General features: G+C 38.0%; 1 protein-coding gene across 9 annotated transcripts in view; it reads right to left on the bottom strand.

Annotated features, from left to right (window-relative positions):
* Positions 1–15,636, bottom strand: part of MARK3 (microtubule affinity regulating kinase 3) — a 56,740-nt gene that overhangs the window by 6,047 nt on the left and 35,057 nt on the right. For 4 of the 9 annotated variants that reach the window (XM_009280866.2, XM_009280859.2, XM_009280858.2 and 1 more), the window contains 4 exons: positions 11,855–11,958; positions 6,925–7,089; positions 5,938–6,195; positions 3,527–3,553 (listed from right to left, as the gene is read on the bottom strand). In XM_009280866.2, coding sequence (XP_009279141.1) covers positions 3,527–3,553; positions 5,938–6,195; positions 6,925–7,089; positions 11,855–11,958 — 554 coding nt within the window. The remainder of the gene's footprint in view (positions 1–3,526; positions 3,554–5,937; positions 6,196–6,924; positions 7,090–11,854; positions 11,959–15,636) is intronic. The other 5 variants (XM_009280863.2, XM_009280860.2, XM_009280867.2 and 2 more) reach the window with 5 other exon arrangements.

Here is a 15,636-nt window from a genome sequence, read left to right as displayed (position 1 = left end):
GAGGTACTGCACAGCACACTGTACCACAGGGTCTCTGCTAGGGAACATTTGCCATTGACTAATGAACAGTTGTCACACGCAGTAAGAATAAGGAAGATAATGAGAAGAAAACAACTGACAAGTCCTCAACTAATTCTAGCACTTCAAAGTGGGTTTTTGATGGTAGTTATTTTCATGATATCTTGTGCTACTTATCTATGGTGGATATAGGAGAAGGTGGAAAAAGATTTTTAACGTCTGCATATACAGTCCATGAACTCATCATCCTTTACGACAGCTCTGTAGGACCGAGAAGGGGGTAGGTGGGAAGGGAGAAACCATCATGTGTACCAACTGAACAAATCCACACCTTTCAGATGATCTGGGAAAGGCTCGTTTTACTGGGCAAAGCAAGCAACAAGTTTGAAGACGTTGCTCAACTGAAAAATTGAGAGTACTTGAACTTTAAAGAGCCTACTGTGTTCCTATGAAGTGGAAGACAACAGCTTCCACTGCGAGCATTTATGGATTTTTGGGTTTTTTGTATTAGGTTGTTTGTTTTGTTTTTTTGGGGGTTTTTTTTTTTTTTTTGAAAGTTGCCAAAGGGTGTAGAAAATGGGAGCATAACCAGTCTCCCTAGCAATGAATAGTCTTACTGTTACTGGAATCTGTCCAGAAAAGTCTGGGAGGAAAAATCCCTAATGACGTTCTTAGACCCTTTTTAGGCTGAAATTAAGCCAAACTGTTCAGTTTCTAAACCACTGTACTCTAAATCTAAGAAAGGTCATTATTTACAAAATACCTGCCACTTTGAAATAATAAACACTCTTTCATGGAAGCCTCTCAGAAGATCCTTACTTTGTTCAGTTTTTTCATGCATCAGTGTTCCATTCATTTAGCATGAGGAACTGCATTTGGTGACACGCACCCTCAAATATGAGCCATCATGCCAAGCTTTGGAGAGCTGTGCCAGTCTCTCTAGATGCTCCTTCCTTCACGAAGGACACGGTTATGGTCCGGTTCTACAGCCCAGCACTGGTGCTTTGGGAGCAGCCACTTACTGTATTGCCAGTATTGTTTTGGTGGGTCTGCAAGTCAGATGCAGCCCTGAGGCCTCCTCACTGCTAATACAATCTTCACTTCTGCGGGAACTGCAAATTGCTAGTTTATGTTCTAAATTTTCTGCTTTTGTTTATATTTTTACATAAATTAATTTTATGGACCAAGATGCTCCTTGGTCTTGAGAACAGAACAAATATATGGGAAAGTTCTCATTTATCATGCAATGCCTATACACTCTCTCCTTTATGGTTTGTGAAAGGCTTTCAAAAATAAGAATGTTTCCATACATCTGTCCTGAGTTATGCTCTGTTTTCTGTTCTTTACATCTTTGTACACTCTGTGTTAAAAATCCAAATAAACACAAAGAAAACTGTCTAAAAAGATACAGAAAAACAGCAGAAAGTGCAAGACGCTAAAATAAGATCAATTTACGGAAATGGAGAAAAGATGTTGCAATAAAATCCAGAACAAAGATTTTTGCTGTCAGAAAAGAAGTTAGACTTCCACAATATGCAGACTGGCAAGGACAGTGCATGGTGCAAGAGAGAGAGATATGTATTTTATACCTCTGTGTACCGAGTACAATATTAGAACTCAGTAGTTTAAAAAGGAGTGGCTGATTATCCATTTTTGTTCAGCTCCCTAGAATGATGTTGCAGTACTATATATATGTGCTATTGGGTTACAGTAGTTCTTTCAGTATCAAAGACAGCGAGTTTAGGTAAGATTCGTAGCCTATAAAGTGAGAAGAAATTGCCAAAACCCCCAACATTTTCAATTTAATTTTGTACCTACATACAGATCAGGTATGGAGGGACACCACGCACCCTTAAAACAGAATTTAAAAAGCACAGTCTGGTCCTGTGTAGGTGGTGTAAGACTTTGCAAATCTCTTATCCAAAAGACATACTCATGGAAGCTGCAGCAGCTATTTCCACAATAGTCTGAGATTCCTGGCCTCAAGTCAAAGGAAAATTTTTAGCAATGATTAAAAAATTACCTTTTTTAAGTCTCAAATTTGAACAGTAACCTTCTAGTTTAAAATGGTACTTATATTAGCATTTTTCATCTTTCTTCAGAGCAGCAGAGTAACAAACTTATATGTATCCAGTTGTGGAGGTTGCACAGATCACAATCCTTTGTTTTACAAGGAATGTGACTACAGGGAGATGAAAGCTCCCTCTTACAAAGTAGTACGCACCCCACAGCTCACGACGCACATTGGGTTAAAACTCTTGCCGCTGCTCAGTTTCATCTGTATACTGTGTTGGATGGTTTCGATCCCTAACTAACAGTTGGTGCATGTTCCTTTTCTCAAGTCAGCTGTGACAATGCCAGACAACCCAACCAACACCAGTTCTAAACATAGTCATGTTTGGAAGAGCCCTGATTATTATCATCATGGCATGGAATTTACTCATTTAATTGGGTAGGGTACCTTTAGATTTGGACTGTACATAATAAACTCAAATTTAGTCAGCAATTTACATACCTCAGGTCTCCCTAATCTAAGTATTTCCTCGAAATGGTCTGACAAACTTCAAATTACAGTCACATGCATAGCCTTGCATTTTGAAATTAAAACAGATGTCTGTTTTTTGGCCCTGTCTCCCTATTTTTAATCAGTAGTTGGAAATTGAAAGTACCACCCTTTAAGAAGCTCCAAGATATGATACAACTAAACAGAGTATTACAAAATGCTACTAGAAAATTTACCTGTGGATCAAAACTGTATAACCAACTTTCATGAGTCATAATGGATTAACAAAATATATAGCAGCTTGATTCATTCCCAAATTGTAAAACTAAATTCAATCCTTTGGGCCTGAAATGTGAATCAGACTTCTGAGCTTTTCCCTTTTGTTAATAAATTTGCATAGACATTATACTTTGTTTACAACTGAAGTGCTCTATTTGCACTTCAGCTGCAATTTACTTCAGCAAATGCATCCCATTTTAAAAGAAATACACAGCCATTGCATCTTCATTCAATCTTCCATACAAAACTGTTAGATTCACTGTTCAGTTTGCTTTCTATTGTATCAACTGCAGACAACACTTCAAACTGATTTTTTTAATAAACTATCATAAAACAAAGAGATAGAGAATGTAAATTTAGCATCACTTACCTTTATTTGCTTGTAACCTTATGTTTTGTTTATACTTTCATCATTGTTATCAAACACCTCATTCTTCAAACATAAGCATGCTAAGTGTATTAGTACAGAGAACAGAATTACTTTGGTACTACCAACTCTATCAAAGAAAGAAGAATTCACAAGGCATGCTTAGCATCTTGTTATACAGGTGCCACAGATTCTTAAGTATCATCATGAGTTAATAGATTTATTCTATGCTTTCCTCTCAAGAAAGAAAGTATTTAGTTCTCAGCAGAAAGTTTAGTTTTCAGAAAACCAAGGCTAGAAAGCCAAATCTGTTGTTAATTGCAGGAGCCACTTTTTTTTTAAATATAAATAAATCCTACCTTTTGATAAACCTGAATGACATGTTTCTAAAAGAAATTAAGCCAAAATAATAATTAACAAAAAGTTTTGTAAAAAATAAATTGAAAAAGCCATTTAGAGTGAAACATGCAAAAAGATCTCATTTAAAACGCACAATGAAATCACACTTCAATACATTCTGAGATTAGGCAGATGATTCAGGGTCTGAAGAGTCAAACTCTTAGCATTGCGACTTCCAAACTTAATTTTTCTGGGAAATATGCCACCAGTAGTTACTACGAATTAAAATACGTACTGATGTCAAAACACTCTAAAACTTATGATCTGCAAGGTCACAGAAAAATGTTTTGATTTTCTTCATGTATTTCAAACAGAAAGCAAAAATCAGTAACTCTACTATAATTAGATCTTGACTATCTTCAGAGTTAGGTTTCTTCCTTCCTTCATAACATTAGGTCAGCCGCGTTGTGCCAAAAACTGCCTTAAATATTTAGATAATTTAGTGGCAGAAGCTGTAACAATTGCCTGCACCAGAACATAAGTAGTTCATAATCAAAAGGATTCTGATCCCCCCTAGAGAATGCTAGAATAAATTAACAGGTTTTAAGGGTTTTTTTAATTTATTTAAAGAGAAGAAACATAACTGTGTCCTTTGATGGCACTATCCACCTCCTTAGTAGTTTGTACAGCACCTAGTATAACAGAGTCCCAACCGTAAGAGGTCCTCCAAGTGCAAACTTAACCATCTGCAACAGCGCTATTGTGTTACAACTGCACGTTATTTAATCAAGTCCAGATGGAATTTAAACTATTGTTAAAAGTAGTGGGGGAAAACTTCAAGAAAACCACACTGCACTGCACAAGTTGAAACTCAGAGGTAATGACAGAAGTTTGAATGCTGCCTAAACTGAGTGACACACAATGCTAAACAGTATGTTCCAGCAGCACAAGTGAAAAGCTTGCACATTCACAGTTTGAGCGTCCATATTTGGAATGTCAGATGGAAAATTAAGTAAGGGTATTACAAACAAAAGTACAGAAAGAAAGATGTGTCAAAAGGATGTCTTTGATTAAGACTTCACTTGTCAAAAAGCAGATGACTTAATTCTTAAAAAAAAAAAAATTCAGATTAATCTTTTATCTCTCTCAACAGAAAAAGAAAAAACCAAACAAACAGAGAAGTGTTAGCTGGCAGAGAGCTGAACAGGGTAAAACCAAAGGCTAGGCTGTCATGTTTTTGTTTTCCACAGAAACAACTTCCACATTTTTAAAGCAATTCACTCTCTAAATTGAAATCAGCCAGTTGTGAAAAACTGGAGTTTGGCTTAGCATTTTTTTGTAGGAATAGGAGACTATATAGAGGATGCTGAGAGGGAGGCACGTATAGTCACAGAACAGACAGGAAGGAAATGGCTTGGTGCTGATATAAACCTTGGTGATATAAACCTAAAACAAAAGCAAGCAGGCCAAGATCAGAATGATATATTGCAAAAAATTTCACATGACAAGGAGGGTACAAAAGCATGGAGATTATCTTAAGACAAAGATAAACAAACCCTCACTTCTGCAAACACAAGCTGTGGATATCAGAGTGGTCTGAGGTATGCGGTATGTGAACCAACAGGTTTTAAATATAGAAGGAAAATAGGTGGTTTTCAATTTTAGGGTTTGTAGGAACTAATTTAAATCATACAGGGATTTGAAACTAGAAGTACAATTAGAATAAAACTGTTAGTGCAAGAACACCTGCTTAAGCTAGGCTTTGGCTAGACCAACACACCTTCACACCAAAACCAGAATCTGCACATGAACTAAAGGTCAAAATAGGAGTAAGTTTTTCAAGGTTTGACCAGACTCCTGCCTAGACTGAAACCACAGTACTGCCGTTATTTTAATATGACCTATGCTAGCACTACTGCCAAAAGAAGCTTTTGTCTCCTGCCCCTACCCTTTCACCTGTGATATTTCTATTCATGTGTTGCCAGCAAGGGTTTTCTGGAAATATTAATAGCCTAAGTGATTGAGAAACACAACCTGAGCTTCTAACGCTACATTAAATATCAAGACTGGGATCCTAGTTTATGCAGTCTACTGATAGACCATGCACTCCGAGTGAGCAGCTTTTGAACTGAGCTGAAATGTTTCAGCTCTGCAGCATTTGTACCTCAGACATGAGGATGATGAGCACAGAAAAATCAGCACAGACCAAGCTGTCTTACTTTTTATCCCATTTGATTCAACTGCTAAAAACAAATGGCTTCTGTAACCAAAAAGAACTACAAAAAAATCATAAGCCAGTGCATTTTAAGTTGCAGAAATAGTTAAGCCATTAATCAGAGAATGTGGACAAAACAACCTAAGCAACGAACTACTAGGTATGTCTACTACCAGATAAAAAGCAAATGTTGCATTACCATTTTAAGAAGCTTACCTTCTTGTTAGTTTTGAAGTTAGTTTACTAAATAGATTAGTGGAACCCCTGGTTCGAGTCTGAGAGAGTGGTGTTGCTTCATGGGACAGACTGGGGGAGGCTGGCGGTCCGTTGTAGGTAGCAGTACGTCGCTCTCTGAGCTGGCCGTGGAAAGTGCTCCGACTAGCCGTTCCTCTGGGGAAACGAATACGATCAGGTGTGGTTGCACTGCTAATGCTGTGAGTTGAAGCAACAGGAGTTCTTTGATCGGGAATAGTGCTAGAGCAGAAAACAAAAAACAATGCTAGAACTTCTTTACAGAAGCACTACAGTTCTGCAGGAAACACAAAACACTACGTTCTACAGTAAAGCATAAGCAGACACTTTTATATAGGCCAGGGTTGGAAATATCAACATTATTACAGCACTGTATGGAATCAAAACTCGTAAGAAGTTAGGATTAAAAGGCTGCCGAAACAGAAACCTACATAGGCAGAAAAATGCAACAGGAGTATCCTGGAAAAGACCAGATAAACTAGGCATACAATGTTTCACTGAGAAGACTGATAAAAGAATAGATGAGTAAAGTTTCCTCCCAGGAAAGAGAAGCAATGGGTAACTTTAGTGTCTCTCCCTCCACATTCTATATATATATCTTTGAAAAATCTTGCTAATTTGAAAGTATCCTACACAAAATTCTCTACAAGCGAACCGCTCCAAGTAGTGAAGTCCCTCAGGATATACAGTTAAAGTCTCCCACAAACTTTGACAATAGGGAATGTCCAATACTCCTAACACTAGGAAAAAAATTAAGGTTCAATGTTGCAGGATTATGTCACAGACAGCCTGACACACCACAAGACAAATGTAAACAAGACTAAAAAAAAAATGAGGAAACACACATCTTGTGGGCAATATATACTAGAACAATCTAGGACTAAAATTCCACAGCACAAAGTTAAGAAGCAGTGGGTATAAGTTAGTTTCACAACGATTTCAGGTTCTTACATAGGCCTGAAGTTATCTGCGCCATTGTCTATTGGAGGCAACATCATCTTCGTGTGCACAGAGGCTGACATGGACATCGACTTCTGATGTCGCAGCCGAACACTGGAGAAGGATGTAGTACAAACTGAAGCAGGGCTAGCTGCGTAAGCGAACATTTCTGTCAGGCTGTGAGGGGGTTTGGGTTCAGGCAGAGGCAGAAAGAAGAGCATGATGGACCAACAACAAACTACTGCATAGAAAAAAAGCAAACTTTTCCTTCTATTAACTGATTTATCAAAGAACACGAACTCTAACAGCCCTCTTCTATGTAAACAGCACCAACTACCCTACACTCCCCTTAAAAAGCATCCTTACTATAGCACTTGACATCTATGAAGTGATCATTCTCTTACCATTAGCATTAGTTTGCAGTGATACCCTCCTTGACGTACAGAACCTGAATAACTCAGTGTTCTGTGCCAAAGCACTAGTATAAAGCACTGATTTAATTTGTATTGGTCTTAACATTAGAAAAATGCATTAAAAAACCCACCAACTCCACTTTCCAAAAGACTGATGATAGCGCCATTACTGCAGTGAAATACATTGTTTTCAGAACGTATCCATGTTAAAAGAAATCAATGTAAGTTGGGCAAGCTGTCAAATCTTGATCTACATCTGGTAACTGAGGGACTTCACAGGCACAATCAAAAACAGCAATATCATGATCTTTAACAAGTCCAGAGAGGCCCAAACAAAAAGGCTACTATTAATCAACCTGTACATGTATGAGGCAATGAATAACGCTTGGTATTCTCTGAAGGAAGAGGTATGACTGTTGAAGAGCACCTCATATTGCTTGGCCACAAACCTTAAATTCTCCAAATTAGCATTCAGGCTTTGAAGGAAGGTCTACAGTGCCATCTTAGCAGAATGGCCAGTAAGCTGCCAGCTGTATAATATGTTAAAATAGGAGCATGAAATCTTTTTCTTTCTTTGGGCCAAAATACTCTCTGCAGCCTTCACGTTATCTAGTAATGATAAGGATGGGAGAAAACTGAGAGGCCACAAGACATATCGGGCCTTTCAGGCTACAATGCCATAAATCATTCATCTTAAGTTTGCTTTAGAAGTAAGGCAATTGTAATTCAGAAGTATTGTTCGAGGTTAAGAAATCAGTAATTGCCAGTGACATTTTCATGACACTGTACGTTCACTTCCAAGTTAGTTCATGGTTACACATACTGAAATTCAAGTCCTGTTATCTCATTCTGGTATGTCAGACTTTGGAGAGGAGAATGCTAGTCCACTACAAGTATCAGCTGACCCACTTCTCGGGCTTAGCTCTCAAAGCACTAGTAGAAAACACCTCACAGCTTAGACATCAGAACTGCCAGCTAAAATGGTTAGCAAAATCTACTACTTTTTGTTTTGTTTTTAAACTTCTCAGAATCTAGAAGACTTCATCTGAGTCATGCATGCATCTCTTTACAATGCGGAATCCAGCAGGATGCCAGCTACAACCACTACTACAACGAAGCCTGCAACACAGCCCAGCTTTTACATTACTCCAGGGTATTAAGAAATTGTAAGGAAATGAACATTCGTCTCAAAAGCAATACCCCGAAGTCAAGTAATCCCCAAACAATTGGGCACTAGCCTCTTAAGCACTTCTAGCTCCCTTCTTCTCAATTTGTTGCAAAAGACAAAGGAGAAAGAATCTAGTTTAACAACATGTTAGACCCTGCCTCCAAAGGTGTGATAGCTAAAGGTGTCAATAAGGTACCAGAGCACGTATTAAAGCATTTATATTTCTTCCTCTGAAGCTTTGCTAGAAATCAGCTTGCTTGGATTACTAGCCTGGGAACACATAAACAGCGAGCTAACATTCACCAATTAGTGCCAAGGCTTATTAAAAATCCAAGGCTGTTGTAAATCATTTGTGTTACAAATGATTTAAAGCAATTGCCTGTCATTATGAAGAGTGTTTCATGAGTCCCCAAGTGCATTAATTAATGCTCAGGCTTTGGAGGAAAGCCAACAGAATCATCTCCAGCGGAATGCCTGTGTCAGCCACACAATGTGTTGAAGGAGGGATGCGAGACTTAAAAACCCTTTGCTTCTACCAGTCTGGCATGGGGTCTTCAAGACTTTCTCCAACATCAAGTCCAGTAGCTAACTACCGATTCTTCAAAGTTTCCATACCTTCAGAAATAGCGCCTTCTCAGAATTCAACGTGCAAGATAAAAACAGAACAGCCAACATTTTAATACTTTCTCTGCAGAAAGAAGAGAGACTTTAAATGTGCACAGCTTGCCTTTTAAGGCAAGTCTCCCAAGTCTTCACTGGGTCACAGTCAGTATCTGACTGGCTATGGAAAATCTAAAATCCAATCTGTAACAAATCATTTACAGTAATTACTCCTGCCTTTAACATTTGCCACCAATAGACATTTCAAAAGCACAGAAAGCATTTTTAACAAAACCTTGGATTTATACAAAGCCCAGGTTCTACTTCAGATCTTGCTTCACAGAAGAAAAACCATTGCAAGTTTCTGAAGTTGCTTTCTGCAAGTTGAGAGTACAGTAACATTAGAGATACTACAGAAACACCTGAAGGCAGGCAGAATTCATTCTGAAGAGCCAGTCCCATCAATAACCATGTTTATTTAGCCTGCATTAAAGATCCCTGCATTTCATGTGACCAGTCAAGTCTTTGCCCAGTTACAGCAACAAAATATATTCAGATGTAAATTCTGAACTCTGTGCCAAATCACAGTAATTCTGAAACTGTGCCAAAATGAATGTGCAGTTTAGTGTTGACGCATTTCAGACAATGAGAAATCTAAAATTGTAAAACAATTAGCAATGCATTCTCATTATCTTTTCTTGTTTTAACCCCCTATACAGAGTAATGAAAGTAGTAATAAAAAATACGCGATAAAAGCTATGAAGATTTTTTTTTCTTCCCTGACAATGAAAATATAAATGCTCAGACATTTCAAATGACCCAAACAGGGCTGAAGTTAGCAGGATAAGCAAGTGATGTTTGGATACCATATTGACAATAAAAGGTAAATTGCACAAGGATAACCAATTATGGATATAAAACAGAATTAATATAGTTGCCAAGTACTACTCAATGTTAACTTTGAGCTTAATGCCCATACGTGACAAAACAGAAAGACAGCAGTTTGCTAAGAAACTCAAAGCTGGTAAAAAAAATAAACAACTTCAAAAGACAGCGCCTTAGGAGGATGAAGTTGCTCCTAAATTAAGGGGACATCTGAATCTCAAGCATTCCTAGTAAACAGTATCTAGTAACTTTTGAAAATGTAATAAAGAACTTCAATCTCTTTGCAATATCTTGTCTAAAGATGAACAAGAATGTTATTAAACCAAGAAATCAGGTAGTCAAATCTGATCAAAACTGTTTTGGACAGAAAGATTCTTTTTTCAAAGAGAGTTTGGAAAGGAAAAAAACTATTAACGTATCAAATCAAAGAAAGGATGGTGATCTTTAATCTAAACAAACTTGGTAACATTAACAAGGACTAACCAATGAAGGCTGAGACCGACACACTAAGAGACAGTACCAAATAGCTGTGCTGTACTTCACAAGACAGTTGACTGCAGGCCCAGCTGGCCAGCTAGACTTTTGGCACTCTTCAAACTTATACTTGACTTTTTCCTTAATCACTTTCAGTTTGCAGAAAACTAGGAGGAAGAGACAGGGTCAAAATCATGTTCTTTATCCCTAGGCTCCAGGGGTCAAACAAGGAACAGACAGACTTTCCATTCAACATCACAGCTTCGCCACTCTTCCTTATAAACTGCCGAAAGGAAGGGGAAAAATTCTGTGCAAAAAATGGCACATCTTTCACCAACTTCAACATGAGCTAGAAGAAAAGTATTTTCTTCCCACCCCTTTACAATATATCATAAAATTAGGAAGAGGTGGAGAAAATTGGGAAGAGCAGGAGAGAGGTACACATTCCTCCAAGCCTAAGCATTTTCATTAAGTACTAGCTATCTGGACGCTCTCCTGGCAATGGTCAACTACTTAATCGTTACCAGCTTTCAAGACCAGTAAAATTCTGTGAAGAACAGTTGGTTGGAACTTAAAACACCTTAGCCAGCCAGGAAATTTGGTGGTATTCTTCAAAAGTGTTACCCTCTACCTCATGTCTACGTTCATTATTATATTTATTTTCTACAGCTCTCCTCAGTCTTTGGTACACAGGGAAGGATGGGACTAGATGCGGCTATGGTGCTAACACATGAACCGGTTAACTCCAATTCCATTGCATTCTCCAGTTAGGCCTTCATTCAGTAAAGTAGGAGGAAACCTGTTATTTCTCTGTTTTCACTCAGAATATCGAGATATCAGTGCTTCTCAAGATGAGTTCTGAAAACAGTGGGAAGCAATTAGACTACAAGGATATCACTAAGGAATGTTATTAGTCCAAGACAATGGCCTATCACTGTCTCATCTTTGCTGAGAAATAAATTGACTTTCTCCCTGAGACTTTGTAGAAAAAAAAGGGTATTCCAAATAATCCCAACAAAGTACAGTTTAGAATGAAATGTAAAAAGAGAATGGCCCAAGAGAGATGGACTTTGTAGTCTGACACTAAACAAGCCTCTTCTGCAAGCATATGCTGTTTGGCCACAGGAGTTAACAACTGATTTAAGATGAAGGCTGTACAAATATGACATGTATTAAACCAGAAATTAGGATCTTCCTTTTTTCATTCTAAGTGTAAAGACTGTATGAATTAAGCATAGAAGAAAAAAACCCAACATACTTACAGGTGCTCCATAACCAAAGATCTGTACTCACCTTTCATTAAGAATTACACTAGAATATTACTGATTTTTAAATTAGGCATTACAATTTTTTGGAAATGTGAAGACAAGGGACATACACCATAGGAAGACATTTCATATACCTGTTCTCCTTGCCATTTTGTATCACTGAATGCCTATCAGCAGTGGTTCTTTCACTACAAACATATGTGTTGCGCCGTGTCATTGCTCCGGGGGCAGTATTATTCTACAATTAAAAAACACAGGCTTGTTATTCCCCACAAAAGGCTTTTCTGGGGTTAAGTCTACATATAATTGAAGGCTGTTTTACTTCATGCTAGTTCTACACAGTTATAAAACTTACAATAATTAAATAGGTTAATATACAAACACCTTCCAGTATTTTTAAGGAATAATGCAAGCAGAAAAAATAATTCTAAGAGGTTGTTCTTGTATTTCATGTTGATGGCTCAAAATTAATATTGCTTAAATTTAATTACCAATGTTCTGAATTACAAATTATCAGCATGTATAGCATTCACCTACATCTGGATAGCCTATGTCTTTACAGCCTATTTTGAAATACTTTACCACTTGCAGACTGTAGAATTTTCCTTTAAGTTAAAATCATACCCTTAAACAAGAAAGGAAAAGCAAAGACTTAAGAAACAAATGTGGTAAAACTCAGTAGGAAGGTAAACGTGGACTTTTAAATATTAAAATACTATAAAACACTGGACAAGTTTTAAAAACAGGGAAGAATAAGTCAGAGACAATTGCAGAGAATTTTAATAAGACATTTTTAAAAAGATACATTTAAATACAAGCATAATACATTGAGGACAAGAGAACCAGGGGAACTTAAACTACAGACCTTACTTTAGAGGGGAGAAAAGAAATAGAATTACTTTGCCTCTGTCTTTACAGAGAAAGAGGGTGGAGATATGCCCAAGTTGGCGGTCAATTTTCCAGGAACGACTGAGAAGCTAGGTAATTCACAGATAACAGAATTATAAAAAGTTAGATGCAATTACTGTAGGAAAAGCATGGTGGTCCAGATAAACATGCACCCCCAGGTTGTAGAGGAAGTAAGAGCCGGCAAGCCTTGTATTTTTTCTCCCCACCCCAAGAACATAACACAGGAACTGCATATGGTTGGAAAGTGGAAAAAACCTTTAAAAATTTTCTTTAAAGAAAAGGATCACGGGGCAAAGCAGGAAGCAAAATAGACTATTAACTTTAAACATCACTGCTGGGGAAAGTCTTGGAGGAAGCTAGCTTAAGGGAATGACTGGTCAGCACCTGGATAAGCACATGTTGAGTAAGGATGGCCACTAAGAATCAGGCAGGGGACTTCATGCTCAACTAACCTTTTGGAGTTCTTTGAAGAATTACTGCTATGATAGACAAGGGAAATTCAGTGGATTTTTAAAATAGCATTAAGAAAAGGTTTCACATAAATGGTCACAGTAGAGAATCATGGGAAGAAGGATAAAAAAAAGAAAGGAAAAACCAGTTCAAGCACAAAAGGAGAGGAGCCAAACCTTTTTTTGCTTCCAAACCTGAAATAAAACTGTTAAAGTGGAGTATTCTCAATAACCAGCAAAAACTCCTCCAGTGCCTTCAGGCAAAATATCTGCTATACAGGGAGTCTCAAGCAATGCAATCCCTGAGCTGCAGATTTAACAATGAAGCCATGTTGTCTGTTTAAAAGACTGCTGCCCTGTTACACATCTTTACGTGAACGTACAAATAAAAATGAAAAAGTGAACTGCGCAACCTCCTGGTGTTAAAAAGTACAAAGAGTATTAAGAGTATTTTAGATTAGGAGAACTTTTAATTAAATCATAAGATGTATGTAGTAGTCTCGAGGGTTTCCAAGTATTCTTCACTGGATATTCCTTAGGGATAGGCATGTGCCAAGCATCAGCAGAAGTCCCCCTGGCCCTTTCCTTGTACTGTATTCCTTACACATCCCTCTTCTGCAAATCTGTTTATTTAAAAAAAAAATAAAATCGATTCTTCTACATTCCTCTGACATTTGCCATTGTGCAAACTCCCCTCTCCTTACTAAACTTGCTAGCAATGAAAGCTGTGCACCCAGAGTGAAGTTTTGTTTATATGTTCATGAGGCCACGCTGTGCAAGACACTTTGTGGAGCCCTTGCAAACCAATAGTACATTAAACTACTAAATATTAATATTTTTATATAATTTTGTTCTGCGGTCCTGAACATATTAGAAAACGAAGTACCTAGAATATCCGACAGTGTTTTTCTGGTGGGAAATATGCCCAATAATGGGTGGCTTCCTTCTTTCCACCTGCTCCCTTAGAACATTTGTTTCCCTTGAGAAGACACCACAAAGCATTAAAATGTACTGTGATGTTGCACATCTAGAAAGTCAAGACAGCAATCTCTGTGCTGGATCAAACTTTAAAGATTATGCATTTTCAGGTTTGGGAGTAGACAAGTTTTGGTATTCATATCTGAAATCAGAGGACTCTAAACATGCACCTTCCCAGCTCTTTTTCTGGAATACAAAGAGAGAAGGATGAGTATACTTTTTTTTTGTTTGGCTCAGATGTCAGATGTCGTGAGAGGAGATTTAAGCATTTCAAGCTTTCAAATTTCAGTTTTAGCAACAAAACAGCCTTCGTATTGGGGCCTTTACACTTTTTAGTGTATGACCTCCTTTCATGATTCATCTAGGAAGCTACGACTTTTTTGTTCAGCCAATCTACAGACTATTAATCTCTGGACATGACTAAGTTGCACAGGTGCACAGCACAGGAAGCCTGAAACTGGTGTCAACAGCACCACGCTCCCTGATGGAATGACAGCCCCTAGGGGTTAGGGTTAGCTGCATAAGTTCATCCTCATGGCATCATCTGCCTTCTTTGCAGGAGGTGTTGACGCTGCAAAAGCATATTTTGAGACTTCTGAGCACATGCACAAGGTCCAATCACAGCACAAAGGATGAACTTGTGGTACAGAGTCGTCCTCTTTTCCTGGAGTCTTGTGCCCACTGCTTAGGCAGGCTATTTTCACATTAAGAGACACCAAGGCGAGGACTGATGAAAAGCTTTCAAAGAATCTGGTTCTGACTTACAATAATGAACCAATCTATTTAAGAGCACTAGTATGTTTTTTGGTCCTAAATGATTTTCCAAACATACGATCTATTCTCCTCTTCCAGTTTTCTTAAAGCTATATTAAGAGCTCTGGGACAGCCTTATTACAAGCATTGAGGAAAAATTCAAAGCTGTGAGTAATAAACAAGGAGTTATTAGTTGCTGCTAACTATGCAACCCCTGTAGCAGGTTTTCGTTATTAATTTGGTATTTGCCCAATGAACCTGAAGATTTTTGATGTGCACTTGCTCAGCTTGCAGAACTGTTTAGTTTGCAGGAGTTTAAACGCTCTGTCAACTTCAGAAGTACAGCTTGGAGCCCCTTACTCCAACGCCCAGACTTAGCTATCTGCCATACAAGCACAACTCTTATCCTTAAGTGCATGCTTGTAAGCTTTGTTATTTAATAAGAGCAGCACACAGCTGGCTAAGGGTCTCCAGCGAGGACCAGTTCTACTACTTTCGCTGTATCTGTCAAAGCAATTGTTTTTAAACAGAGTTTTTCTGTATCTTCAGTGATTTTCTCGTCATATTACTGATTTTAGGACTTAAGTGCTCAGTGAGAACACAAACTCTCTCCACCTCAAACTTTTTTCAACTTCAGGACAATATGGTAACTCCAGCATCCTTGTTTTTCCTTCTAGATACATGCCAATACTGTGAGAAATAAAACTCCTCGATCAGTTCCAGGAATTGTGCAAAAAGTCAGCGCTTGCCTTCATCCCCAACAGCCAGAAAGCAAAAGACTAATCTCTAGCCCAGGCGGGGCAGGGGGAAGGAAAAAAAAAAAAAAA

Source organism: Aptenodytes forsteri, unplaced genomic scaffold (assembly GCF_000699145.1).
Source record: "Aptenodytes forsteri isolate BGI_AS27 unplaced genomic scaffold, ASM69914v1 Scaffold193, whole genome shotgun sequence".
Lineage (NCBI taxonomy): Eukaryota > Metazoa > Chordata > Aves > Sphenisciformes > Spheniscidae > Aptenodytes > Aptenodytes forsteri.
This window is presented reverse-complemented; position numbering and strand designations above follow the sequence as displayed.